A 27,711-nucleotide genomic window follows, 5' to 3' on the forward strand; every position below is an offset into this window, starting at 1 on the left:
TGGGGGTGGGAGCTGGGCTGTCCGAGGGGCTTGGAGGGAAGTGGTGCATCCGTCAGCTGCTGGTTAGTAAGTCAGTCAAGAGGCAGGAGAATGGCCAGAGATTCGGCCCGAGGGAGACCCCAGTGCCCCACCACGCTAAGCAGCCTGAGTCACGGCCCTACCTGCCCCGCCACCCCAGGGAAGCGCCACACAGGTGTAAGTAACCAGCCCAAGGTGTGTCCCTGAACCCAGAGCTGGAGAGCAGCCACACAGGACACCCTGGGTCCCGAGAAAGGAGTCTAGGACTCCTCCGGCCCCACGGCCTCCCCCAGGGGGCCTGGGCCCACGCCAGGCTCACTGGGCGGGGCCTGCTGGGGCCGATCTTGGGCGTTCTCCATCTCAAGGGTGACGCATCCCCTCCCACCCCACCCCTGACCGGTCTGAGCAGCCATGGGAGGTGGTGGAGCTGCCCAGACTTGCCCGTCCCTCCCTTCTGGGGCTCTCAACCCACGGCCCCGGAAGTGGATCTCTCTCCCACGGCTGTAGCCTCCCCCAGCTCTAGCCTCCCCGCCCCCCTTGGGTGACTGGACACGGCTGGGTAATCCAAAATAATTCCTTCTTGGCAGGCGGCCGGCGGGGGAGGGGGGACTTGCATTCCAAACCCTTGTTTTTCTCTGTAACTTCCCTGCCCTCCTGGGGCAAGGAGCCCCTGGCCAGACCTCAAGCCTCCCCCTACCCGGCAGACGGAGGTGGGCCCCCTATAGGTACGGCGGGAAAAGGTGACAGGCCCAGATCTGCCGAGACCACCTGCTCGTCCTCAGTCTTCTCTGGGGATCCCTAAAAGCTGACACGCCATAAAAAAACACCCAACAGGCTCAGCCAGGCCGATGCTGACCCTAGCCTCCCAGGACCCTCACCTCAGAGCAGAAGAACGCCTCCCCAACACACACACCCCGGCAGCTGTCCAGCTCTCAGACTCTCCCCTCTGTGCCCGGGGAACATCCCGAACGGGGTCAGGCTGAGAGCTCCCACCCCTGGGGGCCGTGCTCTCCCATCTCACGGGGCCCCGCCAGGGTGTGTGTGGGGCACACAGGGGCTCCCCAGGGCAGGCACGGAGAGCCCTCCGAGCTCCAGAACACTCCACTGGCTTCGGGGGTCAAGCCTCACCCCTAGTCTTGACCCCCACCACAGGCCCAGGGCACGGATAGAGCCCTTCCTTTCTTTTCCAAGTTGCTAGGAAGAGGAGGCCAGTGAAGTGGCAGGAAGCTCCGAGGCTCTTGGGCTCAGGGACCCCCCTCATACCCGCCAAGCACTGAGCACAGATGGGGGGGACGGGCCCATCTAGGAGGGCTTCCTCCGGGAGGCTGCACGCAGAGGGGCAGGGTCCTGGCAGTGAGTAGAGACTTCCTGTACTCACTTCCTGGGTCCCAGAGTGTCCACCCAAACACCGCACCAACAAACACTGGGAACTGTGGGTGCTGGCTCTGTGGCGAAGCAGGCCCAGGGCCACCAGGACTTGCCAGGTGCTGGTGCTGCTGCCAAGCCACCCCTAGTCCCAAGCGGGAGCCCTGCACCCGCCTTCCAGCCTGGCCAGGTGCAGACCAGGGGCTCCCAGGGTGGTCCTGGCTTATGCCCGCCTCACAAGTCCCCAAGGGGTTTGGGGGCTGCCAAGGGCTGACCGCGAGCCCAGCTTCCTGGGGAAAGCCGGGGCTCGGCCACCCCAGGAACCAAGGCTGGGTGGGCGCGGGCCTGGAGCTCTTGTACAACAGGGCCGATCCCCGCCCTGTGCACGGATCTCCGTGGCTGGAGGGGCAGCGGGCATGAGTAGGGAGGGAGGATCGGGAACGAGAAGCGGTCCGAGCGGCTCCGGAGGGACGCGGGCGGCGGGAGAGGGCGCGGCGCCCAGCTAGGGACCTTCTGCTGGGCCAGGCCCGCTGCCCTCGGCGCCGCGGGCCTCGCCCGCCACCTGGAAGAGCGCGAGGTGGGAGCGGCCCGGCCCCGGCCGGCCGGACGCACGGACGGCGGCCGCAGCCCGAGTTTTCCTCCGCCGGGCGGCAGTCGCCCGAGTCCCCGCGTCCCGATCGCCGCAGGCCAGGACAGAGCGGCGCTGACGGCGAAGCCCCCCACTGGCGCGGCCGCCCCGCGGGCCCCGTACCCCATTCCCGTACCTGCTTGTCTGCCGCCGAGGCTTGATGGCGCCCGTGCCGCGATCGGCGCTGCGCTGAGGCCAGCGCGGCTGCCATGGAGACGGGCCTTTGTGTGGCCGCGGAGGGGCCGGAGCGCGCGGGAGCAGCGGCCCCGCCCCCGGCGGGGGAAAGGGGGAGGAGAGGGAGAGGGAGACGGGGAGGAGAGGGAGAGGGAGAGGAGAGGGAGAGGGAGAGAGAGAGCGGGGGTGGGGAGGGAGAGAAGGGGGGCCCGCCTGGCGGAGCGCTCCCCGCGCGCCCCCCGCGCGCCCCCCCGCGTCCCCGGCGCCTGGCGGCCGCAGTGGGCGGGTGCGCCGCGTCGCCGGGGAGGTTCGGCCCGGTTCGCGTCCAGGTTCGCGCCAGAGGAGCCCAAGTCTGGGCTCTAGGGGAGAACGCCTGCAAGACCGAGGTCCCCGGCACCCCGACCCTCCGACTGGGGAACATGCCGGCCACACTCCTACCCTTTGGGCGGTTGGGGGCTGCTGCGCCTTGTCCCTCAACTTCCAAGGGGAAGAGGACGCCTGCCCTGGGTCCCCTCGCAACCCGTCCTTGGCCTCCAGCGCCCTCCTTCCCCCGCCTCCCTTCCACCTCCCTCCACCCACACCCAGGACCCGTCAACCCCTGCTGAAGTGCTTGGAGGTGGGTGGTGAGACCGAGCCTCTCCCTGGGGCATCCACCTCTGGACTAGAGCTTGCCCCACTTCTGGGCGCTGCAGCCCCCATCAACCCTGGTCCTGATGCCCCTGGCCACTCCCACCACAACTTGAGCAGAGTTGGGGACCCCTGTGGGGCCAGCTCTCCTGTGTGTCCTGCTCCCCTCAGGACAGTCTGCAGTCACAAGCCCCGCTGTGCTGAGCAGCAGCTGGGGACCCAGGGAGGACGTGGGGCCATTCCCCAGCCCTAACCTGTACTCCCACACTGGGACCCCCCTTCCTTGGGCACCTGCCCTCCACCCAGACGTTCCGTTCCCGGCAGATAGCCCACTCGTTCCTGCCCACCCCACCCAACCCGGGCCTGGGACCTGCCCCCGATGCTCAGGAACGCCCAGCTCAGATGAAGCCACTGGAGAGGGTCAACTCACTAGTTCTTTCTGCTACCCCCCTACCCCCAACCAGCCAGGCCACACCTTCACCCCTTTAGCCCTGAACCCGTCCACAGCAAGGCCCACCCAACGCCCCACCAAGAGGACCCTAAAGTTACCAGGCTCTGATAGGGATGCCAACTTTTTATCAGAAAAGGAAGTTAAAAGGCAAGTATCGTGTCACAGAAGGACATTTTAATACCAAAGATGTGGGAAGTCCACCATCGCAGACTAAAACGGAGTCTTTAAATAGAGTGCAGGAAGCTTGGGGGTGAAGACTGTCCTTCCTGTCCCTGGATCAGCCCACTGCCCTCCCACCCCCATCCCGGCCACCACACCAGGCCCACACACGATCCCCAAAAGCAGGCGGCTTCACATACTGGCCGCCGACCACAGCGCCCTCTTGGACCACTGGTTCCTGTCCGTCCAGGCCTCCTGTCCACGGGGCTCTAGTAGGTGGTGGGTCTGCCTCTTTTGATCTTCCTGCCCCTTCCTCCCTCCTCACTGCCTGTCCCCAGCCTGGTGGGGGGACAGAGGCTCAGCCCAGCCGGAGCTGACCTGATCCTGAGAGGGAACCCGGGGTCTTATGGGGGAGACGATGGAGTTGGCAGGACTCCACCCCCAGCCCGCACCCTCAGGCCCCTGTCTGGGCAGGGGGGTCAGGCTGTGAGGAGGAGGCCCCCCCGACAGCCGCAGGCACTCCAGGGGAGGGACCTCCTCCCACCTGTACCCTTCAGCTTTGGATTCCACCCTGGGCAGTGTTGCCCACTCTGCCAGGCGTCCCTCCCCCGACATCCCGCTGCACCAGTGTTCCTGAGGACAAGCCGCTGTGAGGGGCTGCTGCGAGGACTCAAGCAGTCCTCGAGGGAGCATGCAAGGATTCGGGGGAATCAGGATGTGCCTTCCTGGGTCGATGGAGGCAAAAGTCCCTGAGGGCTTTGCGGAGGCCCCCTTGCAGCCGCTCCCCTGCAGCCCTCCATCACCCGCAGTCACCCTCAGAAAGCCAAGGGAAGGGACCGTGCAGTGTGCCGGGGCACACCCCTCACGGCCAGACAGCAGGGCAGACTTTCCAAAGTGGCACTGGGGCCACAAAGTCCTTCCTCGCTTGAGGGCCTCCAGCTCGCCTCTCCCTCTGCTGCCTCGATTCTGTCCTCTGACTGCGGTCGCACACCAGGCCGAGCTCAGCTGTCTGCAGGCTGCGGACGCGCCGGGCTGTCCTAGGCAGTGGTCAGGGCCGGACAAGACGACGCTGGCAGCTCTGAGGCCAGCGCCTCTGGCATCTGGCAGCTCCACCGAACTCCGCTTGGGAGGAGTGGCTGCGTCACTGCTCCATCCCAGGACACGGACTGTGGGGAATCAGGAGAGAAGGGAAAGCCCCCCGCTCGGCCTGCCTCCCGCACCCCATCGCTCAGCCAGGACTCAGCTCAGGTTGCCTCCAAGGCCCACGCGGGCATCTACGAGGCCTTGTGCCTCAGGTGAGGCATCTGGGGTTGGGTTCGGTGGGACTTACCCAAAGGCCTGCAGCTCTGGGTCCGCGCCTCCCCCCCTGCCCTGCCCCCCACCAGCTGCCACTGTGCGCTGAGCTGTGATGGTGCCTTTGACAGCACGTGACTGCTTGGCCCAGTGCTCCAAGGTGTCATATGGGGGCGTGGATCCCTTCTGAGGGGCTTTCACTCCTTGCCGAGGAGCATGGTGCCCCAAGGCCGCGGGCCTGGTCAGGCTAGAGTCCAAGCCCCTCACTGCCTGTGGGGCTGCATGGACACGGGGGTGACGCGAGGGCCTGCCAGCCGACGAGCAGCAGCGCAGGGCAGAGTGAACGGAGAAGGTGCCCAGTGGGGTGTCCCTGGAGTGGAACAAAGACAATGCCCTGGACCCGCCTGGCAGCCACGCGGGTCCTGGCGGCATCCCAGCGAACCACAGGGCACAGCTCTTCTCCGGGCAAAGCGGCTTCTCCCCTCCCAAGTGATGACCGCAGGCGAGGTTCCCCCCTCAGCCCCCAGGCAAGACAGGCGGGGGGCGGGCTGTGTGAGGAGAGGGGTCTGCCTGTCAGCCGCCTCCTTCCGTCCTGAGCTGGGCAGCCTGGTGGGTCTAAAGGACGCATCAGATGCAACGCTTGGGCCTGCAGGGCTTGGGCAGATGGGCTCCTGGAGGGGTGTGTGGCCTTGGCCCAGATCAGATCAGCAGGGCTCACAGCCTGCCCCCCACCCCTGCCTAAGACCCTGGAGAGGACAGGTGGGGCCCAGGGGGAGGGGAGGCTCTGCAGCACGTGATCCGCCAACAGTCAGGGGCCAGGCTGTAGTTCCAAATGCCACCTTGTCTGCTGGGATGACGGTGGTGCCAGGTGGGGGACCAGGGGCAACCGGAAGCTTGTGGGGGGGATCTCATGCTTGACTGGGGGGAGGGAATCTCGGCCAGACCCAGGCCCCGAGGGGCAGCCAGGCCCCGGGCCATGGGCCCCATCCTAGGGAGGGCACAGGACGACCTGCAGGTCCTTGGGCAGGGAGCCGACGACTGTCTCGATGTACAGCCGCGCCCGCTTCAGCGTCGCCTCCTTCACGGGGAGCTGGTGGCCCTGTGCCCGAACCTGCAGGGGCAGCGGTGGTCAGGGGCAGGCGACCTTCACATCTGGCTGGCCGAGGTGGGGCAGGGCTGGGAGGCATCTCACCAGCCTCTCCCGAAGTTTCAGGACCAGATCCACGACCTCCACCTCGGACTTGTCCTGCATCCAGATCTCGAGGTTCTGCGGGGACAAGATGGGACCTTCCATCGCCGAGGCTCTCGCCCAGCTCTGGGCCCGTGTCCGCCCCCCCTGCACTCTCCTCCGGCCCCTGTGTGGGGCTCGCACCCCTCTGTGCTCTCCCGCAGCCGATCGCCCCCCTCACCGCCTCACAGGTGGCCTCGAGGTGCAGGGCCTCCAGCTTCTGGGCCATCTCTTTGTGCCGCTGTCGGTACCAGCCATCAAAATGGGGGGACTTGAAAAACCGCCTGTGGGGGGCAAGGGGCAGCAGGTGTGCGCTGACGCTGTGTGTTGAGGGATGGGCACGGCCACCAGCACCAGGGGCCCCAGGACCCTACCTACTGTCCACCCACCTGTAGAGGCCCAGCCAGTCGCCCTTGAGGAGGCAGGTGAGCTGGGGCCCCGAGCGCTCCAGGCTACGCAGGAAGTCGTCCTGGCGGAAGGGGTGGATCTGGGGAGGGGTCTGAGACAGGGGCTGGGTGAGCCTGGGTGCTGGGGGCAGGCACGGCCTCGCAGGTCCCGCACCTTGGCTGGTCAGGACCTTCCCCAGGGCACTTGGCAGACGGGCCCCTTGTGTGTCCCCCAGCCCCCACCCTGCAGGGACAGATCCCAGGGTGACCCTTCCCAGAGAAGAGGGCCTCGAACCCCTCCCCCATCCGTGTGGCCCGCATTTCTCTTCCCTGTGAGGGCCACCTGCGGGTGTGGGGATGGGCTGGCCCCAGGGGCTCCTGCACACCCACGAGACACCCCCCCCCAAAGGATCGGCATAGGGCCCATCCTCCCAGCCCCTCCCTGGACCACACCTTCCAGGGCGTGATGCTCTTCTGCAGGGGCATGAGGCTGGCCATGTAGTGCTCCTGGGGGGGAAGGGGAGTGAGTCTGAGTCTGGGCCACAGCCTGCTGCCTGCCCCTCCAGCCCGGCGCCCTCCTCCCCGCCGGCCAGGCCCCACCAGAGGGATGATGAAGCTCTGCGTGAGCTCCAGGAGGTGCTGCCTCAGCACTGCAGTCTGCACGTCCGACGGCCGCTTCCTCTGCAGGCCCTGGGGGGCGGGGCGAGGGCTGAGCCACAGCAGGCCGGCTGCGCCCCCTTCACACACCGAGCCCAGCTTCCCCGCCCCGGAGCACCCCCCAGCGGTACCTTAAGCAGTCGTCTGAGCAGGGCCTTGTCTCGGTGGAGGTAGGTCGTGTACGCGGTGTAGAGGCCTGGGGAGGAGGGCAGAATGGCAGCGCGCTCCCCGGGGGCGGGGCACCCCCTTCAGCTGTGCCAGCACATCTGCCCGCCCCACCCCGCCCCAAGGCGTGTCTCTGGGTCCCGGGAGGAGAGGAGGGGCACAGACCTGGCTTGGTGTCCAGGGTCTTCAGCCTTGAGGGCTTTTTCAGTTTGATCTGCTTGGGAAGGTCCCCTACGAGACACGCCCCATGGCCGGGCCTCAGGGTCTTGCTTCTGCCTCCGCAGGCGCAGACCCGGAGAGGCCCCGCGTTCCCAGGACCCTTGGGTGGAGGCCGGGGACCTCACCTGGCATCTTGGGCTCCCCGATGCGGAGAACGTGGGGCCAGTGCTGGAGCGTTTTGATAAAGAAAGGGTTTGTGACTCCCAGGACCACGCTTGGTCTAGAGAGAGAGAGAGAGAGAGAGGGAGGGAGGGAGGAGAGGCAGACGCAGGCGGAGGGCGCAGGGCGCAGGGCGGGCAGGGCGGCACTTACGGGGCCTGCGTGCGCGTCGTGAACTCCTTGAACTCGCTATCGTGGACGGTGAAGTAGGGGCGGTAGTCGCAGCAGAACTTGAGGGGCTGCAGGCAGCTGTGGGGAGGGACCCGCAGGGACAGTCAGTTTGCAGGGCTGGTCCGGGGCCCCCGGCCCCTCGCGTTGCCGCCCGACCCACCTGGTCAAGGCCAGCACCATCTCCGAGGACACTGCGGGCGAGGGCGCCAGGACCAGCAGGGGCTCCCCAAGAAGCATGAGCTCCCACAGCAGCTGCACGTGGGCCAGCACGGGCCGGAAGCACCTGGGCCGGCGGGGGCGTTGGGGAGGCCGGTGGGAGGCTCCCCAGCCCTTGCCCACCTGCCCCGACCCAGGCCCAGGCAGGCCCTGTCTGGGTGAAGGCTGGGCCTCACTCCAGAGGAAGGCGGCCGTGAGGCCTTGTGAAGATGCCTGGCCTCGCGCCCCCGCCATGCCTGAAACCAACAGCCCTGGCTCCCGCTGGGCCCAGCACAGGGCCAGAGGGTCTCCAAAGGTGGGGTCCTCTGCTGGCCCCCCAGAGAGGGCCCCTCTGGCAGCATCTCTCACCACAGCTGCTCCCTTCCCTGCTCCTGCCTGCCAGGACCTGACTTCCTGCCCACGGTGCCCACTTCCTCTGGGGGCAGACATCGGGGCACCGGGCTCCTCTTCTGCAGACTCTCCCTCTCAGAACGGGCGGGGGGTTAACTCCTGATGTCCCCCAGCGCCCCCACCCCGATGGGCTGAGCCCCGTGGGATCACTCATCACCTACCGGGGCAGCAGGTGGTGGCCTGCCAGGCTCACCTGAACAGGTCCAGCTCATGGACACTGGTGAGGACGACCGGGGCTGGCAGCAGGTTCTGAGAGGAAGGGGGGTGGGGTCAGGCCGGGGGGAGGATGACGCCTCACAAGCCCCGAGCAGCACAGGTCATCCCGGGAGAGTCCCGGGGGCCGCAGTCCCTACCCACGTGCCTCCCGGCGCCCCACAGCCCTGCACGGAGACGCAGCCCCTGTGTCTGGGGTCTGGCCACCCCCTAGTAGGTGAGGTGGGGAGGCCCAGGCAGGTGGGAGGGTTGAGGGTTGAGGCAGGTATGGGGCCGTCAGCCTGGGAGCAGGGCGCCCACCTTGTGGCTGCACTGCTTTGGAGGACCGGATTCAGGCTTGTCTGCGCTGGATGGGATGTGCACCTATGGGTGAAGGAAGCAGCTGCCAGTGGGGCCGGGTGGCGTGTCGACGCGCACTGGGGCCGTCCCACCCCAGCCAGGCAGCCCTCACCTGGAGGACGACTCCCATGACAGGCAGGTTCAAGGTCTGCCCCGGCACAGGGGCCGGCCACTGGTCAATCTCATTGCAGACTGTGAACACAGGTGGCCAGCGTCAGAAGCCTGTCCTGGAGGAAGCTGCCCGCTGGAGCCACCAGGAGCTACAGCTGGGATGATGACGAGGCAGCTCTGGCAGCGCCTGCCGGCCACTCACCCGCTTCCAGGCAGGGCGCCAGCTTGTCGAAGTACTCGGGGGCAACCAGGCTCAGCAGCGCCTGGAACAGCCGGACGAAGGGCAGGCGGGACACCAGCACCAGAGACTGCAGGGCCCAGGGCTGGTGAGATGTCGCCCCAGCCCCTTGGGACCCTGCAGGGACCCCTGAGGCCCAGCTCATCCAGGGTCGCCCAGGGCAGGGTGTCCCACCGACTTCCCAGGAATGGCCTGACCTGGGACTCCAGGCTATTAGAAAACCCCAGGCCTTCAGAGGGAAATGCACGTGGGCCAGGATCGTGGGATGGTCTCCCCGGGGCTCAAGCAGCCTTTGCTTTTGGTGTCTGAATTCAAGACTGAAGTCGTCCTAATCTTGAAAGTGTGACGAGGGCCCCCCTCCTCCCTCAGCGAGGAGCAGGGAGGCCTGGGCTAGAGCCGGGGCTGGGCGAGGGAGGGGCAGCGGAGCCTGTTCTCCAGAGGCCGCCCCCGCCCCCAAGTGGCACGGTGGCCCCCGCCCAGGGCCAAGTGGCTAGGGCTGCCGAGGGGTGGGTGCTCCTGGAGGCTCAGGACCCCCACCCCCCAGACCATCAGCCTCTCCCGATGGCTGCTGGCCCCCAACTCTCAGTGGGGCTACCCCAGAGCAACCAGCTGCTCACCTTCTGGAAGTAGCCCCTCTTCACAGAGCTGTCCTTCACCTGCCTGAAGTACACGTAGCCAAAGTAGTGTGCGGGCTCCCTCTGGAAGGAGGGGTATCGGCCAGGCCACGCCCACTGCTCACCTCCCACCCGCCCCCTCGGACCCCCACGCAGGCTGCTGCGTGCTCTCCCCAGACCGGGATCTGCCTGGGAGTCACGGCCCCGGAAGGCAGGCAACCGCTCTCCAGGGACATCTCCGCAGACACAGTGGTGAGCGGTTCAGGGGCCCAAGAGCACCGGCCTCTGCACACCGAGCCACGCCCTGGCGCACACGTGGAGCACAGGAAAAGCCCCAAGGACCCTGGCAAGTCCTCAGAAGCGCTGGCCCACCCCCAGTCGAGGCTGGGGTGCCGGGCCTGGCCTGCGGCAGTTGGAGACCCTGCTGGCTGGGGCTGGCCAGGCGCCTTGAAGGGCCGCTCACACCCGCCTGACCCTGGCCTGCAGGGGCAGGGGAGGAGCGCTGGAGAGGCAGCCCGGCTCACCTGCAGAGACACGGGGGCCCCACTGTCACAGTGCCTGTCATCCGTGTGCCAGGGGCGCCTCTGCCCTCCACACTGACGAATGCGGAAGCAGAACTGAGTATCCCCGAGGCAGCCTGGGGAAGAGGTGGTCCCCTCACGCTGTGTCCGGGTTGGGCTGGAGCCTCTCCTGCCAGCATGTGGGGCGGGGGGCCAGGGAGGGGGCGAAGCCCCTGCCGGGCTGCAAATGCCTCAGAAAAGCCCAGCCCTCCAGTTCTGTGTCTCCCGACAGAGGTCCCTGTGTCTAGATTCCTGCACCTAAGGGTTTAAACTCAGCACACAGAGCAGCACAGCCACAGCCCCGCAGCGCGTGCCCTGTGGGCAAGCACGGCCGGGGGCTTGTGTGGCCCGGCGTAGCCTGCCCGGGGAGGAAAACCAGGCCGACCCGGACACCTGAGCCCTGGAGAAGCCGAGGCCAGGACCCAGCTCCTGGTGACCCCTCTGCTGGGGTGAAGGAGACCAGACCCCACTGCCCAGAGACACCTCTTTCCGCGGGAACCGGGGAAACCGGCTGCCGCGGCGTGGGGCTCTGGCTGTCTCCCTGGAGCGGGAAGGGGGACCGGTGCTTACAGGCTGTGCAGGCCTGGCCGCAGGGGCTCTTGGGCAGCCTCATCTCCCTCCTTCTTCTTCTCCCCACAGCCCCAGAGAGACACCCAGACCGGGGCGGGGCGGGGTGGCCTACCTGAGTGGGAGTCGGGAAAGGACAGGTAGCAGATGCTGCTTTTCTGAAACACAGGAAAGCCAGTGAGGGCCTGCTCCCCGGGTGAGGTCTGCTCCGGAGAGGGCTGGGACCCACCTCCTTGTCCGTGAGCTGGAAGTCGCTGGGGTACACCAGCTGCGGGGGACACAGAGTACTCAGTGACATGGGCTTGGCAGGCTTGGTGCTGGGCTGCAGGTGTGTCCCCCCCACCCCAGCACTGTCAGACCCTCTGGCTCTCCCCCACCTCTGGCTCCCTGCTGACCCCTCCTCCTCTCTTCAGGGCTCCAGCGCCCTGCCCTGCCTCCCCAGGCCCCTCTCGGCCCGAGGCCACTCCTGGCCCCCATCCTTCCCTTTTCTCGGCCAGCGCACAACTGGGTGAGCTCCTGGACTCCCTTCTCACACCCCTCGCCCTCAAGGCCACTTGCCCAGACTGGGCCTCCCTGCCCCACGTCCCGACAGTCTGTCCCCAAAGCCTCCTCTCTCGCCTAGAGCGGATGCAGGGCCCTGCCTCCTGGCCCCCACCTCCTGTACCCTCTCAGCGCTCCGAACCCAACCCCACCCAGCCAGAGGGTCTTAGGCTCTGCGGCTCCTCTGGGCCTGCTCTCCCAGACGGCCTGGCCAGCCTCCCCATCCCGTCTTAACTCAGATGTTGCCTGACACTGGCACCCCTGCCTCTGAGCATCTTCACTCCAACCCCTGCTAGTCAGGGGACCGGGAGCTTCTGGCCTGCTCCCCGCTTGGAATGTGACCCCTGGAGCACCCAGGCCCCTGGAGTGTATGGTGAGCGTGACCAGCTGGACAGGCTCTACCTGGGAGACAGGCCACACTCTAGGGGAGCCAGTAGCCCTGTACGCAGGCAAATGGCCAGAATGGATTTCTTTGCAGGAAAGGAAAAAGGCAGGGAACCTCCAGAGCCCTCACTCCCTGCAGGCCCCCAAGTGTCTCCTGGGGACCTGGTGCGCCTTGGGCATCACTGCTGCCCTGGCCCGTGCTCAGGTGCAGCAGGATGGCTCTTCCAGGAAGCGGCTATGCCGGGAGCCAGGAGCTGAGGGCCTGCATGCGTGGCCCCCTCCTTACTCTGTCGGCCAAACTCCCACGCGGAGGAGGACTTGGGTTCTGGCTGACATGAGGCTTCCTCTGGGGTGTGCCCTGAGCCCCCAGGTGGTAAGGTACTGTGCCCTGGGACTTGCACTGTTGTGATAATGTAGCTTCTGTCTTTGTTTGCTCTGGGCCTGCTGCTCTGGGCCTATTCCGTCTCCTCTGCTGCCACCAAGTGTCCTAAGGACAGGGACCGTGTCCCAGGTACTTCCCAGACCCTGGCAGGGAGTAGACCCTCACCAGATACTGTACAGTCACACCTCGTTTATCACATTTGCTTTATTGTGCTTCACGGATGTTGCATTGTTTACAAAATAAAGGTTTGTAGCAACCCTACAGGTGCCACTTTTCCAGCAACACTTGCTCACTTTGCATCTCTGCATCATATTCTCGTAATTTTCACAACATCTCAAACTTTTTCATTTTTATATTTGTTACAAGGTATCTACATTGTTTTTTAAGATATAATGGTGTTTCTTGCATACTTAATAGACTCCAGTCTAGCGTAACCATAACTTTTATATGCGCTGGGAAACCAGCAAATCTGTGTGACTTGCTTTTCTGCAGTGCTCTGGAACCGAACCTGCAACATCTCCAAGGTGTGCCTGTATTTGTGGAGTGCGTGAAAACATGTCTCCAAAGAATAATGGAACAGGTGGGGCATGTGGAAATCTCAAGGCGTCAGCTAAGGAGGCACCAAGAAGGAAGGGCCAAGAGGACGGAGGGGAGCCAGCCAAACAGTATTTGTCTGTGGGGCGGACCCACAGGGGTACCTCGAGATGGCTCCCAGAGAGGAGGGGCCGCAGGACCACTCGGGCCCCTGTGCGTCCTTGCTGGGAAGGGCAGAGGAAAGGCGGGCGCCTGGCAGCTGGCAGGGCCACGATGGGCCCTCGGAGCTGAGGTCAGGGGTCTGAATCTGGTCTGCAGTCACAGGAGTTTTGTAGCATCTGAGCAGGCTCCACAGCCATGCCCAGGGCTCCAAGTTCACTGTTCACAAGCTGGGAGCAGAGATGGAGGGACGGCCCTGCCTGACTGAGGAGAGGAATGGAGCGGACCCTCAGAGAGGGGCAGAGGGCGAGGGTCTGCCGCACGATGAACCCTGTCCCCTGGAACCACAGGGGTCTTGTCCTTTCCACGGGAGCCAGTCTGCAGGGGCTGCAGCTCCTGTAACCAAGTCGCCCCTGAGGAAGACAGATGCAGCGAGCCTCGCCTTGCTGGAGAAGGTACGTCTAGGAAAGTGCTTCCTGAAGGGTGGTGTGGGTGCCCTAGGTTCCCAGAGGCCGAAGCTGCCTTTTTCACTCTCTTCTCACTGTGTGCAGTGTGGCTTCCAGAGGCTGTGACACAGGCCGTCAAGGGGAACTGACTGAAGCTGATGTGAAGATACAGCGGCCTTCTATTTGGCCTTTAAAAAGGGACGTAAAAGTGTCAAATAATGCCATTCTCCTCACTGAATTTGTTTCTGAAAATGGTTGTTTTTGTGGAAATATATATATTTTTAAAGTAAGTAAATAAATATTTATTTATTTTCGGCTGCGTTGGGTCTTTGTTGCTGTGCGTGGGCTCTCTAGTTGTGGCAAGTGGGGGCTACTCTTCGTTGCAGTGCACAGGCTTCTCGTTGCGGTGGCTTCTCTCGTTTACACATGGTATCCATTGTTTTTTAAAATGGATTAATAAGCATTTTTAATTTTTCTGTTTTAACTTCTAGTATAGGAAACCTCGATAGATACGACGCACATAAAAAGCCCCTTGGGGCCCTCAGTACTTTTGAAGACTAAAAGGGTCCTGAGACTGGGCAGTGCAGGAGCTGCAGCTGGGAGGATGTGGACACCTGGGGGAGGAGGGACCCTCTGGGCCCCGGGCCGCAGTTCACTGCATGGGCTTCTCGGGTCAGCGGGGATACCAAGAGGAGAGTTTCCAAGGGCTGAGGCAGCAGAGCCAGGCCCTTTGCTCAGCTGATGTGCACAGCCTTGCCCACTCTCCCCTCATGTCTGATCCCTGCCTCACCTGCAGGCTCCAGTGCACCCACGTGGGTGGGACCCCCTCAATATACCTATGCGCTCTAGGGGGTCCTTACCCCTTACTCTCTGTGTCTCTCGCACAGAACGTGAACTCCTGGTGGGCAGGGCCCTGTCATCGCATGCAGCTCTGTGTCCATGTGTCCAGCACCAGTACCGTGGGGCCTGGCTGGTGGCAGTTGCCCAATACTTGATTTATTGAATGAGTGAATGGTTGGCTCCTTGCCCTTGCTTTCGCTGGCTTTTTTGGGGGAGGGGTTACCTGAAACAGCCCCCTCTCCCCTGCCCGGCTGCCTCCTTCTCATCCTCCAAGATATGGCCAAACCCCCATTCCTTCCTCTGAGCTGTATCTGTCCACGGAGTCTCCGTGATCCATGAGCTCCTGGAAGGCAGTCCCTGGGTCTTCCATCATGTCCCAGTGCCAAGCACAGTGCCAGCCAGAGCCTCTGTGGTGCTCGGCCAGGCCAAGCCCGGAATAAGCGAGCGCAGGGCAGATGCTCCATGAGTGATTGTGGACGCAGCTGAAATGACCGCTGACCTTCCTCATGATTTCCAGGGGAGAGGAAGAAAGATAAGATGCAAACCTGATGAGCGTCGTGTGGTTGCACTGCCCGACTCCTGCACAGACTTGATGATTAGTAGGGGCCGTGGGTCCCCCCAGCACTCCCTCCCTGAGCTATACGGCCTCAGGAAAGCTCAGAAGCCCAAGCACATGGAGCCTTTAACTAACAAGTTCTTGCCTGAATGGTTAAGTCCTAGAAAATTATACATGAGAATGCCTTAAGGAAACAGTAGACTCTCTTGTGATTTTATTGGGAACAATTTGGGGACCAGCAGGAATGTGGGCTCTGTGACGTTAGGCAAATCACCTCACCTCTCTGTGCTCAGGTCCCTGCGTCAAGTTAATTTGGTGCACCACGTGGGGACAGGTGTGGTGGAATGCGGTCTCCACAGCGAGCTGGGCAGTGTCCGCCCTTGCTGTTTGTTAGGACTTGGGCTTCCCACAGCCTTATGGAGTTCAGCAAGGCCTTGGAAAACACCCTCTCCCCCTGCCGCTGGCTTTCCAACGATGGCTGCTCAGCCTCATCTCAACCAACTGCAGTCACGGATGCGCCACCTCCTGGGTTCTGAGAAAGTTCCTTCTGACAGCGTGCTGAAGCGTACCTCACAGCCTCCCCTGCCCTGGTCAGCTCCATGGTCTATGTCATGGCCTTCAGGGCCTGGAGAAGACCGTCCCCCCAGGCCTGCATTACTCCAGAAGGCCTTCCTCCCTGAGTCTGTCATGTTTTCATCTACACCCACGCGGGTGGGGGTAGGGAAGAGCCTTGCAGGTAGTGGGGACACCCCAGGCTGGGGGGGCTGGGGGCAGAGTCTGTGAACAGAAAGATGGCTCTTGGGTCTGGTTGTGACCCGCAAAGGGTCTGGATCAGACTCTAAGTGAACAAGGAGGTTTCCAAAGATTTAAGCAAGAGAGCCACAAATATTGGACTTGGGGATACAGTAGCAGTGGTAATGAATCTGACAGCCCTGCTGTAGGTGGAGCTGTCAGCCTTGTTCCCGGATGGGATGTGGGGTGGAGGGAGGGGAGGAGTCAAGGGTGACCCCTGGGATTTTGGCTGGAGTAAATGAGGGGAGAAGGTATCATAGTGTGGGAAAGGCGGGGGAGAGGAAGGGAGAGGAGACAGCTTTTTACTGGGCGAAAAATCAAGAGTACCACTTTGGGTATCCGAAGTGCAGGGCTCTTCGCTCCTCCACCCCAAAGGGAGGTCTTGGCAACTTAACTTTTTTTCTTCTGCTTGGGAGCGCACCTTTCAGGAAGTGACAGGTGCAGGGTTTCTGAGGAGGAAGAGGCCACCTGGGGGGTCTGTCTGCCCGAGGGTACCTCACCTGCGGAGGGATTCCCGCCGCCCCTCGGCGATGCCTGAGCCACACTAGCCGGCGGCGACAGAGCAGGACCCGCCCTCCCCGGCCTCCCCCCGGCCCGCTGCCCCCCTCACCTCCAGCGCCTGGCCCAGCTCCAGGTCGAAGGTGACCACACACACGCACTCCAGCCAGGCCGAGAAGCGTGCCCAGGGTGCCCCCGGAGCCCGCGCTCCGCAGGACGGCGCGCCGAGGCAGCCGCGAGCCCGGTGGGGCCCGGCGCCCGACCCCTGGTCCATGGCCCCTGCTACTGAGAACGGCCGCGTTGCCGGGGGAACGGCCCGAGGCGTTGCCGGGGGAACGGACTGGAGGCGGTGGCCTGGGCGCGCCCGGACAGCTCCGCGGAGCAGTCGAGCGGCCGTCTCAGACCAGAATGGCCCGGACTCGGCCTCGCACGCCCCTGGCGGCCGGAGGACCGCCGTGCGGTGGAGCGGCGCGGAACCCACCAAAGAGAAGGGACCGCGCGGGCCAGAGCGGCCCCAAGCCTGGAGGAGGGACTTCCAGCGGGGCGTGTGAGCCCGGGGGAAGACGGGTTAAGGCGGGGTCGCGGTTCCCGGGGACACCGTGAGGACAGGCGAAGTAGAGACTGGCGGGTCCCTTACCCGGCCAGCTTTCCTAACCGGATTTCGTCGTTACGAGCTCCTATTCTACCAACTATCACACACAGATTCCAGCGATTCTGGGAGTCCCTCGAGTTTTCTCCTTTGGGTCGCCTCCGGGTATGGGGTCCTGCAGAGAGCTGTCACGTCCGGGGTTCGTGTCTGACCACTGGGGCATCTTTGTTTCCAATGACTGGTCGTCAGTGCGTGCAGACCCGCCCGCGCCAGTCCCCTCCCCGCCTCTTGCGTCCAGCGCTCTTCCAGATATTTCCGGGCCCCCTCTTGGGCTGCCTTGCACACTGTCCCAGACCTGTCTGTCGAAACCAGACACAGCGTATAACACACATAATTCGAGCCACCTGTGCCGTTTTATTTTCTGCTGCGGCGGCGAAGTGTGGCTGGGGGGGCGGGCAAGCCCCCCTCCCTCTTTGACGTCGCATCTGCCTCCAGCATTCCTCTTGGCAGAGCCAGGCACCAGCCCTTGCTCCTCGAAATGTGGCCGCAGAGTTCCCCCCCCCCCCCCCCCGCAGCATCACACAGCCGATCATGGAAGGGCGACTTTGGCGCTGAGACAATAACTTAACTGACACGCTATATATATTTTACTTTTTTTTTTTTTAAACTAAAGCTCCCTACTCCAAAGTTAGGCTAGGCTAGGCTAGGTTGGAGTAACAACCCTCAAGTCTTAAGCAGGTTTTTCACTGTGCATGGACTGGTGGGAGAGTCAGGTGGCTCTCCTTGACTTACCTCTGGAACACATGGCCTCCTAGGTCATTGGCAGTGGAAAAGGGTTTAATGGAGGCCTGCTAGCTATTAATTGCGTTGGCCGACAACTGATATCTACAGCACTTCTGCCTACAGTCCATAGGCCAAAATGAGTCAGAGAAGGCAATGCGATAAGGGAATAAGATAGAGAAACTGGTAGTTGCCACACTGCTGGCTTTGAAGATGGAGGAAGGGACCATGAACCAAGGAATGCAGGCAGCCTCCAGAAGCTAGAACAGGCAAGGAAACGATTCTCCCCTAGAGCCTCCAGAAGGAATGCAGTTCTGCTGACACCTTGATTTAAGCCCCGTAAGACTCATTTCAGATTTCTGACTTCCAGAACTGTAAGATAATAAGTGTGCATTGTTTTAAGCCATTAAGTTTGTGGTAATTGTGCTAATACATACAATATGCAGCCTATTCTGTCTGGTTTCTTGCACTTAGCATAATATTTTTTTTTTTTTTTTTTTTGCGGTACGCGGGCCTCTCACTGCTGCGGCCCCTCCCGTTGCGGAGCACAGGCTCCAGACGCGCAGGCTCAGTGGCCATGGCTCAGGGGACCAGCCGCTCCGCGGCCCGTGGGATCTTCCCGGACCGGGGTACGAACCCGTGTCCCCTGCATCGGCAGGCGGACTCTCAACCACTGCGCCACCAGGGAAGACCATTAGCATAATATTTTTGAAGTTTATCCATGTTGTTGTATATAGCAGTAGTTTGTTCCTTTATATGAATAGTAGTTCATTGTCTGGATACGTGACATTTTCTTTAACCTTTCACAGTGGAATTATTTAAAGAAACCTCAGTTGAAGCTGGAGCCAGGACAGGTCGTTAGGGTGTTCTGTCATGCCCACCGTGCATCCGCAATTACCAGAAACAGGAAGACAGGTGCCTCTACTCTCTCTCCAACAGGAGGAAGAAACCCCTCCGGCCCAAGGACATCCCAGCCAATCAGAGACCGTCACAGCCCAAACAATAGGAAGCCTCCAGGCTCCTCCAGCGGCCTCTAGTTAACACAGTACCTCCCAACTGACCCCTTTTCCCTATAAAAGCAAACTCCCTTTTCCTGTTTTTTGGATTTACTTGTAGTCTGCCATAGTTTCCACATCATGAATTACAGTTCCTCTGCTATTCCTGAATAAACTTGCTTTTGCTGGTGAAACAAATGGCTATTATGTTATTAGAGTCAACACACCAATTGATGTTTGGAACGTTTCCAGTTTTTGCCTGTAATAATGCTGCTATGTACATTCCTGTACAAGTCTTTTTGTAGACACCTGTTTTAACTTCTCTTGGGTAAATACCTAGGAGTGAAAGTATTGGGCTGTATGTTCAGTTTATGTTTAACTTTATAAGAAACTGTCAAACTATTTTCCAAAGTGGCTTTACAATTTGACGTTACCACCAGCAATGTATGAAGGTTCCAGTTTTTCTACATCCTTACCAGCATTTGAGGTTGTCAGCCTTTTTAATTGTAGCCATCCAAGGGGTTGTGTAGTGACATGTGGGTAAATTTAGAATTTCCCTAATGATGACTGATGTTGAGCATCTTTTTTATTTTAATATTAATTATTCGGCTGCACCAGGTCTTAGCTGCAGTACGCAGGATCTTTGTTGTGGCATGTGGGCTCTTAGTTGTGGCATGCGGGCTCTTAGTTGCGGCATGCGAACTCTTAGTTGCGGCATGCCTGTGGGATCTAGTTCGCTGACCAGGGATCAAACCCAGGCCCCTGGCATTGGGAACGCAGAGTGTTAACCACTGGACCACCAGGGAAGTCCCTTGAGCATCTTTTCGTGTGCCCGTAAGTCATTTGTATTACCTTCTTTGGTGAAATGTTTATTTAAATCTTTTGCCTCTTTTTAAATTGGGTCATTTGTCTTATGAGTTGTAAGATTTTTTAAAAATATATATTCTAGAATCAAGTCCTTTATCAGACATACGATTTAAAATTTTTTCCTGGTTTGTGGCTTGTCTTCTATTTTTCTTAATGGCATCTTTTGAAGAGCAAAGGTTTTTTATTTTAATGAAGTCTAAGTTATGAATATTTTTCTTTTTGGTAGTATGTTTATGGTCTCATATCTATAGAGTCTTTTCCTAACCCAAATAATTTCTCCTATGTTTCTTCTAGAAGTATTTCACCTCTCAGATTTAGGGCTGTGATCCATTTTGAACTAATTTTGGTGTATGGTGTGAAGTAACGGTTTAACTTTTTTTTTTTTGGAATGTGGATAACCAATTTTTCCAATATAATTTTTTAAAAAGATATTGCTTGGGGGACTTCCCTGGTGGTGCAGTGGTTCAGATTCCATGCTCCCAATGCAGGGGGGCCTGGTTCGATCCCCAGTCAGGGAACTAGATCCCACATGCATGCCACAACTAAGAGTTCACGTGCCACAACTAAGGAGACCGCCTGCCACAACTAAGACCCACTGCAACCAAATAAACAAATAAATAAATAATTTTTTAAAAATCGTTGTAATTCAAAGACTATCTCTTTTAAAAAAAAAAAAGATATTGCTTGGGAGTTCCCTGGTGGCCTAGTGGTTAGGATTCTGGGCTTTCACTGCCACAGCCCGGGTTCAGTCCCTGGTCAGGGAAATGAGAATCCACAAGCCGTGCAGTGTGGTCAAAAAAAAAAAAGATATTGCTTCCCTATTGAATTGACTTAGCACCTTTATAAAAAAAATCAATTGATCATATTTTTGCTACTCTGTTCTATTGATATATATGCCTATCCTTATGCCAATTCTACTCTGTCTTGATTATTCTAGATTTATAGTACATTTTGAATTCAAGAAGTGTGAGTCCTCTAATTTTCAAAACTGTTTTGGCTACCTCAATCCTTTGCATTTCTGTGTAAATTTTAGTGTTAGCTTGTCAGTTTCTATTAAAAAAAACGACCATCTGCTGAAAAATTCACTGATAATGCACTGAATCTATTGATCAGGTTTGGGGAGAATTGCCATCTTGGCAATACTGAGTCTTTCTTTTTATTTTAAGGAATTTTTTAAAACTAAATTTATTTATTTATTTATTTTTGGATGAGTTGAGTCTTTGTTGCTGCGTGTGGGCTTTTCTCTAATTGCAGCGAGCGGGGGCTACTCTTCGTTGCGGTGCGCGGGCTTCTCATTGCAGTGGCTTCTCTTGTTGCGGAGCACGGGCTCTCGGCGTGCAGGTTTCAGTAGCTGTGGCTCGCGGGCTCTAGAGCACAGGCTCAGTAGTTATGGCGCACGGGCTTAGTTGCTCCGCGGCACGTGGGTTCTTCTCGGACCAGGGCTCAAGCCCGTGCCCCCTGCATTGGCAGGCGGATTCTTAACCACTGTACCACCAGGGAAGCCCAATATTGAGTCTTTTAATCCATGAACATAGCATGTCTCTCCATTTATTTAGGTCTTGTCTGATTTTTCTCAGCAGTGCTTTGTAGTTTTTATTGCAGGGGAGTTGCAAGATCACCCCCAGATTTGATGATTTGTGGGAGGGCTCATAGGACTCAGCATAGAGTCATTTTCATGGCCATGATTTATTACAGGAAAAGGATACAAGGTAAAATCAGCAAAGTGAAAAGGCTCATGCGGCTAAGTTTGGGGGAGACCAGGTGCCAGCTTCCACGGTCATCACGTAGTTACACAGGACAAACTTAATTGTCCCAGGGAGTTGTGACAATGGGTGTGAAATGTTGCCAACCAGGTAAGTTCATCAGAAACTCAGCACCCACGGTTTTATTGGGAACTTATATTTATTTCCTAAGGCTGCTGTAACAAACTGATACAAACCTGGAGACTTCAAACAACAGAAATTTGTTCTCTCACAGTTCAGGAGGCCAGAAGCCTGAAATCAAGGTGTCTGCCTGGTTGGTTCCTTACAGAGGCTCTGAGGGACAATCTATTTCAGGCCTCTATGCTACCTTCTGGTTGCTGCCAGCAATCCTTGTAGGTTTATCACTCCAATTTCTGTCTCTATCTTTACATCGCTTTCTTCCCTGTGTCTTCTCTCCTTTTCTGAGAAGGATACTTGTCATTGGATTTAAGACCCACCCTGATCCAGGATGATCTATCTTGAGATCTTAACTTAATGACATCTGCAAAGACCCTTTTTCCAAAGGTCGCATTCACAGGTTTGGGGTAGATGTATATCTTTCGGGTGGGGCCACTGTTCAATCCATTGCAGGGCTGGCCAGATAGGCAGTCTCTGCCTGGTGCCTAACAAAATTCCAGGCACCCGGAAAGAAAGCAGATTTCAACATAAGTCATATTGTCTGGCTCAAAGAGCCACTCTGATCATTTCCAGGGATGGTGGGAACCTCCCCGAAATCCAGGTTCTCAGATGCCCGTCAAGGGCTAACTGTGTAAGCAGGGGTTTTATTTGTTTGTTTGGTTGGTTTTTTGGTAAGTTGTTAGCCTGCTGCATTGACTCTTTTCTGTATGCACTTCTTTTGTTATATCTATTCCTAAGTATTTTATTCATTTTGATGCAGTTGTAAATGGAATCTTTTTCTCTTCCTTTCCTTTTTTTTTTTGGCCACACCGTGTGGCATGTGGGATCTTAGTTCCCAGACCAGGGATTGAACCCAGGCCCTCGGCAGTGAAAGTGCGGTGTCCTAACCACTGGACCGCCAGGGAATTCCCTGGAATTTTTTTCTTAATTCCATTTTCAGATTGTTTGTTTCTAATTGTAGAAATACAACTGTTGTTTGTATATTGATATTGTATCCTGTGACCTTGTTAAACTAGTTTATCATTTCTAGATTTTTTTGATAGATCCCTTAGGATTTTCTAAATAGATGATCATGTTATCTGTGAATAAAGACAATTTTGCTTCTTCCTTTTAATCTGTATGCCTTTAATTTTTTTCTTGCCTCATTGCACTGACTAGAACCTTTAGTGCAATGTAGAATCATTTCAAATATTTCTTCTGTTTCTTTCTTCTTGTTCTGATATTACCATTATGTGTATGTTACACCTTTTGTAGAACACAAGTCCTTGGATGTTCTGTTTTGGGGTTTTTTTGCGGTACTCGGGCCTCTCACCGCTGTGGCCTCTCCCATTGCGGAGCACAGGCTCCGGACGCTCAGGCTCAGCGGCCATGGCTCACGGGCCCAGCCGCTCTGCGCCACGTGGGATGCTCCCGGACCGGGGCACGAACCCGCGTCCCCTGCATCGGCAGGCGGACCCTCAACCACTGCGCCACCAGGGAAGCCCGGACGTTCTGTTTTTTTCTGTATTTGTTCTCTTTGTTTTGTTTTTGAAGATTCTATTGAGATATCCTCCAGTTCAGAGATTCTTTCCTCAGTGTTATCCAGTCTGCTAATAAGCCCATCAAAAGCATTCTTCATATCTGTTATGGCGTTTTTTATGTCTAGCATTTCTTTTCGGTTCTTTCTTAGCATTTCCGTCTCTCCGCTTGCATTGCCCATCTGTTCTTACATGTCATCTACTTTATCCATGAGAGCCCTTAGCATATTAATCATAGTTGCTTAAACTCCCGGTCTGATAATTCCAACATCTCTGCCATTTCTGGTTCTGAACCTTGCTCTATCTCTTCAAATTGTGTTTTTTGCCTTTTAACTGTGTAATTTTTTCCTGATAGCCAGACATGATGTACTGGGTGAAAGGAACTGCTATAGATAGGCCTTAATAACGTGGAGGTGAGGTGTGGGAGAGGAGACGCCTTCTACGGTCCTGTGATCGGGCCTCAGTTCTTTTACTGAGCCTGTGCCTCTGGACTGTGAACTTCACAAGTGTTTCTCAGTCCTTTATCTCCCCTTGGTTGGGACGGGCTGCCCAGAGAGGCTGGAGCTGGGCATTTCCCTTCCCCTGGTCAGTTAGGCTCTGATAACACCCCAGCAGGTCAGGCTCTGGTTAACGAGTTTCCCTTGAGCGCAGCCTTGTTAAGGAGAGCAGAGTGCTCTGTCGCGGTAGGAGATGGTTCCTTCCCTCCCCCTGCAGAAAGCTTGAGGGGGCTTTGCTGATATTTACTTGGGAACCTGCTCAGGCTCCAGGGGTAAATCTCACAGTATTGTGTGGGCTCCCTCATGACTGGGTGCCCCGGAATTTTTAACTCTTAACAGTTGCTGACTTTGAACCTCCCGAAATTCATCAATTACAGTTCATCGCCCCCCTTCCCCCGCACACACAGGTTCTCAGGCCGGTTTCTCTCATGAACCTTTGCTCTGGTAAGCTGTGATGACTTGTATTCACCTGCCTGTCTCTCCTACCTTGGGAGCAGTGGTTTGCTCTGTGTCCTCCCTTCTCTCATAGATCCAAGAAGAGTTGCTGATTTTTCAGTCTGTTTAGCCCTTTACGTCTTAGGATGGATTGGTGACTTCCAAGCTCCTTGCATGCAGAATCCTACAGTGTAGAACTGAGGTGGTGAATGCAGACATCCTTGCCTCATTTCCAATCTTTAAAAAGCATTACATCTTTCACCATTAAGTCTGATGTCAGCTACAGACTTTTCCTGGATACCTTTTATGAAGTTGAGGAATTTCCCATCTAGTCCTAATTTGTTGAGTGTATTTATCTTGAACAGGTATTAAATTCAGTCAAATGCCTTTTCTGCAGCTATTGTAACAATCCTGTGGTTTTATCCTCTATCCTATTAATATAGTGTATTACATGATTTGCGTTCTGGATGCTAAACCAACTTTGCATTCTTGGGATAAAGCCCACTGGTCTTAGTAAATAAGCCTTTTACATGTTGCTGAATTTGGTTCTTCGTTCCTGTTGACTTGAGTGAACATCTTATGTCATTTTCTTTCAGCTTGAAGAACTTTCTTTAGTATTTCTGGTAAGGCAAATCTCCTAGCAATACATTTTCTGTTTTGTTTATCTGGCAATGTGTTTATTTCACCTTCATTTTTTCTCCCAGCTTCATTTTTGAACGATAGTATTGCTGAGTATAGAATTTATTCATTGACAGGTTTGCTTTTTCCTTTAACACTTCGAGTATGCCATTTACTGCCTACAGCCTCCATCATCTCTTGGGAGAAGTCAGCTATTCATTGTATCATTCTTTCCCTTTATGTGATGGGTCACTTTTCTCTTGTGGCTTTCATGGTTTTCTTTGTCTTTGGCATGCAGGAATTTGGTTATGGTGTATATAGGTGTGGACTTCTCTGTGTGTGTGTTTTTTAAATTTATTTTTGGCTGTGTTGGGTCTTCGCTGCTGTGCACAGGCTTTCTCTAGTTGCGGTGAGCGGGGGCTACTCTTCGTTGTGGTGCGCGGGCTTCTCATTGCGGAGCACAGGCTCTAGGCGCACGGGCTTCAGTAGTTGCGGCACGCGGGCTCAGTAGTTGTGGCTTACGGGCTCTAGAGCACAGGCTCAGTAGTTGTGGCGCATGGGCTTAGTTGCTCCGCTGCATGTGGGATCTTCCCGGACCAGGGACCAAACCCATGTCCCCTGCATTGGCAGGCGGATTCTCAACCAGTGCGCCACCAGGGAAGCCCACTTCTCTGTGTTGATCCTACTTGGTTTATGGAGCAGTAGTCTTCTGATGTCCCAGTCTGTGTCCCGCTGCACTGTTGGGGCTCTTGAAGAGAAGAACAGGACAGAACCAGAGTTCCTCCTGTTCTGACTGTGCTCCAGGGGCACACTCATTTTATATCAGAGTTTTACATTTTCTAATTGACTGGTGAATAATTTTGCATTTGGTGTTTGTAGTGATAGAATTTATTTTATTTGGTCGTTCTGTGCCTGAAATACTGAATTCAGCCTGCTTTGTTCTAACTGTTCTGTGCACACTATAGGCAGTTTAGAAGAGAACACTGTTAAAGAGCTGTACCTATCAACTACTTCTTGTGACCAATTACAGAGAAAAGGATTGTAGTAGCTTTGCACATTTTCTCTTTGCATATGTAATATAGAAACTAACCATTTTGTCCCTTCTGCTTTCCATTTTTTAAAAATATACAAGTTGGGATTGACATATATACACTACTATATATAAAATAACTGAAAACCTACTGTATAGCACAGGGAACTCTACTCAAGGCTCTGTGGTGACCTAAATGGGAATGAAATCCAAAAAAGAGGGGATATATGTATATGTATGGCTGATTCACTTTGCTGTACAGCAAGAAACTAACACAATATTGTAAAGCAATTATACTCCAATTTTTAAAAAATTTGAGTGAGATGGAATAATATATATTATACTGAATAATAACAAATTTACTTTAAAAATATACAAGTTGTCAGAAGTTAACTTTACTATTTAGTTTTTTTTTTAATTAATTTATTTTTGGCTGCATTGGGTCTTTGTTGCTGCACGTGGGCTTCCTCTAGTTGCGGCGAGCGGGGGCTACTCTTAGTTGCGGTGCGCAGGCTTCTTACTGTGTGGGCTTCTCTTTGCTGTGGAGCATGGGCTCTAGGCACGCGGGCTTCAGTAGTTGTGGCACATGGGCTCAGTAGTTGTGGCACACAGGCTTAGTTGTTCCGTGGCACGTGGGACCTTCCCGGACCAGGGCTTGAACCCGTGTCCCCTGCATTGGCAGGCGGATTTTTAACCACTGTGCCACCAGGGAAGCCCTACTATTTAGTTTTAAGAGCATAATAGAGTATTCAGTGGGACAGTGACAGAATTTGAGGAGTAATGAATGTAGCCAGTGACAGATACAATGACTGCTGGGACTGTACATATGCTCATTTGGGGGAAAGTGAGAATTTCTTCACTTGCAATAAGGATGGATGTACCTTGTTAGATGAAAATATAGCATTGTTTTTTTGTTGTATGGAAGTTCAAATATGCTTGAAAGGCTGCATACAGAAGCTGACTTTCCAGAAGGTCGGACTCTGCCCATTTTCCACTTACTGCCTCAGCTCCAAATCCACTTCTCTTTGCCTGCTCTGCAATAATGGAGCTGGATCCCAGAAGCATTTAGCAGGGAATGTTTTGTCCTTTCTTGAATACAGAGTTCTTTACTCCTTTATAATTAATCCCGTTATTAGTAATTTAAAAAAAATTACTTATTTGGTTGCACCAGGTCTTAGTTGCGGCAGGCAGGCTCCTTAGTTGTGGCATGTGAACTCTAGGTTGTGGCATGCATGTGGGATCTAGTTCCTTGACCAGGGATCGAACCTGGGCCCCCTGCTCTGGGAGCACGGAGTCTTACCCACTGCACCACCAGGGAAGTCCCTCAGTAATCTTTATATCAAACTTTCTCTGAAGTCACTGTGTGCTCTCTGTCCCCTCATTGAACCCTGACTACTGACACAAGGAGGAAAAACCAAACAGGGAAAGGGGCTGTGAGTGTGCCCATGTGCATGCATGTGTGTGCATGTGCGTGTCTGTGCATGCATGTATGTAGGTTTGAGATTTGAAATAGGAAGGCCAGGGAAGTCCTCACGGAGAAGGGGACAATGGAGTAAGATGTAGGAAGTCAGTTTGCATGGGGACAATTAGAGGGTGTGACAGGATGCACATTCAATGGCCTGCGGCAGGAGGGTCTCCTGATTGGAGCTAGATGAACAAGGGGCAGAGCACAAATGAGACCCACCTGTGTAGGACCTGTGGGTGGCAGCAAGGACTGGCTTTCGTGCTGTGTGACATGGGAGCCCCTGGGGAAGGGATGGGATTGGACTTTTTTTTTTTGCGGTACGCGGGCCTCTCACTGCTGTGGCCTCTCCCACTGCGGAGCACAGGCTCCGGATGCGCAGGCCCAGCCGCTCCGCGGCATGTGGGATCCTCCCAGACCGGGGCACGAACCCGCGTCCCCTGCATCGGCAGGCGGACTCCCAACCACTGCGCCACCAGGGAAGCCCTGGACTTCTTTTTACTGGGTGCTCTGCTGACTGCGACAAGCTGGCCTCCAGCAAGTGTGGCAGGATAGAAGCAGGGAGCCTGTTGGGAGGCTGCTGTTGTGAGTCAGGTGAGATAAACCTGGACCAGGGCTGCAGGAGGAGAGCTGGCTGTAGTTAGAAGTTGAGGGACGTGTGGCTGAACCAAGGGTGGGGTGGGAGAGCGGAGGAGCCCTGGCTGACCCCAGAAGAACATCACGATCAGGATGAGGGTTGCAGGCACTCAGAGCAGGACAACGAGTGGGAGCATCTCAAGCACTGGGACTCCTAGCGCTGAGCCCCTGTTCTGCAGCTCTACCCACCGCACCTCCAGCCTTGGGGGTGGGGTCTGCGCTTGCAGGGCTTGTAATCTATTCGCGGTTGAGAGCTTGACGCTTTTTTTTTTTTTTTTTTTTTTTTGCGGTACGCGGGCCTCTCCCGTTGCGGAGCGCAGGCTCAG

At 56.8% G+C, this 27,711-nt stretch overlaps 3 protein-coding genes across 24 annotated transcripts in view; 1 reads left to right on the forward strand and 2 right to left on the reverse strand.

The window, feature by feature from the left end:
• Nucleotides 1-2,296, reverse strand: part of PLXNB2 (plexin B2) — a 29,639-nt gene extending 27,343 nt beyond the window's left edge. For 5 of the 8 annotated variants that reach the window (XM_067698495.1, XM_067698494.1, XM_067698493.1 and 2 more), the window contains exon 1: nucleotides 2,148-2,270. The gene's annotated coding sequence lies outside the window, so the exon portion shown is untranslated. Of the gene's footprint in view, nucleotides 1-2,147 lie in introns of all 8 variants that reach the window. The other 3 variants (XM_067698488.1, XM_067698490.1, XM_067698492.1) reach the window with 2 other exon arrangements.
• A 1,121-nt stretch (nucleotides 2,297-3,417) lies between these two features.
• Nucleotides 3,418-16,481, reverse strand: DENND6B (DENN domain containing 6B). 4 transcript variants are annotated; one of them, XM_067698496.1, is made up of 20 exons: nucleotides 16,192-16,480; nucleotides 11,178-11,216; nucleotides 11,064-11,106; nucleotides 10,346-10,458; nucleotides 9,825-9,905; nucleotides 9,172-9,292; nucleotides 8,971-9,050; nucleotides 8,820-8,882; nucleotides 8,500-8,555; nucleotides 7,861-7,983; nucleotides 7,683-7,778; nucleotides 7,496-7,590; nucleotides 7,317-7,382; nucleotides 7,118-7,182; nucleotides 6,930-7,019; nucleotides 6,783-6,836; nucleotides 6,333-6,442; nucleotides 6,125-6,227; nucleotides 5,908-5,982; nucleotides 3,418-5,826 (listed from the first exon to the last, which is right to left on the reverse strand). In XM_067698496.1, the coding sequence occupies exons 1-20, from the start codon at nucleotides 16,351-16,353 to the stop codon at nucleotides 5,704-5,706; spliced, it is 1,758 nt and encodes a 585-aa protein (XP_067554597.1). In that variant the 5' UTR covers nucleotides 16,354-16,480; the 3' UTR covers nucleotides 3,418-5,703. The 4 variants fall into 4 exon arrangements, with proteins under 4 accessions (XP_067554597.1, XP_067554600.1, XP_067554599.1 ...); XM_067698499.1 differs by having other exon boundaries at nucleotides 9,172-9,277; nucleotides 16,192-16,368; XM_067698498.1 differs by lacking the exon at nucleotides 7,861-7,983 and having other exon boundaries at nucleotides 16,192-16,481.
• LOC137202639 (uncharacterized) lies at nucleotides 6,504-13,710 on the forward strand. 12 transcript variants are annotated; one of them, XR_010932748.1, is made up of 6 exons: nucleotides 6,504-7,156; nucleotides 7,436-8,211; nucleotides 8,420-12,245; nucleotides 12,747-12,834; nucleotides 13,298-13,402; nucleotides 13,499-13,710. XR_010932748.1 is itself a non-coding variant. In XM_067698501.1 (6 exons), the coding sequence occupies exons 3-6, from the start codon at nucleotides 11,859-11,861 to the stop codon at nucleotides 13,517-13,519; spliced, it is 606 nt and encodes a 201-aa protein (XP_067554602.1). In that variant the 5' UTR covers nucleotides 6,524-7,156; nucleotides 7,436-8,211; nucleotides 8,420-11,858; the 3' UTR covers nucleotides 13,520-13,710. The 12 variants fall into 12 exon arrangements, 1 of the variants encoding a protein (XP_067554602.1); XR_010932746.1 differs by having other exon boundaries at nucleotides 6,507-7,156; nucleotides 8,420-11,276; nucleotides 11,362-11,456; nucleotides 11,571-13,402; XM_067698501.1 differs by having other exon boundaries at nucleotides 6,524-7,156; nucleotides 8,420-12,250.
• Nucleotides 16,482-27,711: the final 11,230 nt, after the last annotated feature.

Source organism: Pseudorca crassidens, chromosome 11 (assembly GCF_039906515.1).
Source record: "Pseudorca crassidens isolate mPseCra1 chromosome 11, mPseCra1.hap1, whole genome shotgun sequence".
NCBI classification, from domain to species: Eukaryota; Metazoa; Chordata; class Mammalia; order Artiodactyla; family Delphinidae; genus Pseudorca; species Pseudorca crassidens.

Coding starts and splice junctions, on each gene's coding strand:
- LOC137202639 (XM_067698501.1), top strand. CDS start 11,859: ATGGTGAGCGTGACCAGCTGGACAGGCTCTACCTGGGAGACAGGCCAC. Junction 12,251..12,746: donor CTGAGCCCCCAGGTGGTAAG/GTACTGTGCCCT, acceptor GCTTTTCTGCAG/TGCTCTGGAACCGAACCTGC. Junction 13,403..13,498: donor GCCTCGCCTTGCTGGAGAAG/GTACGTCTAGGA, acceptor CACTGTGTGCAG/TGTGGCTTCCAGAGGCTGTG.
- DENND6B (XM_067698496.1), bottom strand. CDS start 16,353: ATGGACCAGGGGTCGGGCGCCGGGCCCCACCGGGCTCGCGGCTGCCTC. Junction 8,883..8,970: donor TCATGGGAGTCGTCCTCCAG/GTGAGGGCTGCC, acceptor CTTCACCCATAG/GTGCACATCCCATCCAGCGC. Junction 6,443..6,782: donor AGAGCATCACGCCCTGGAAG/GTGTGGTCCAGG, acceptor CCCCTGTCTCAG/ACCCCTCCCCAGATCCACCC.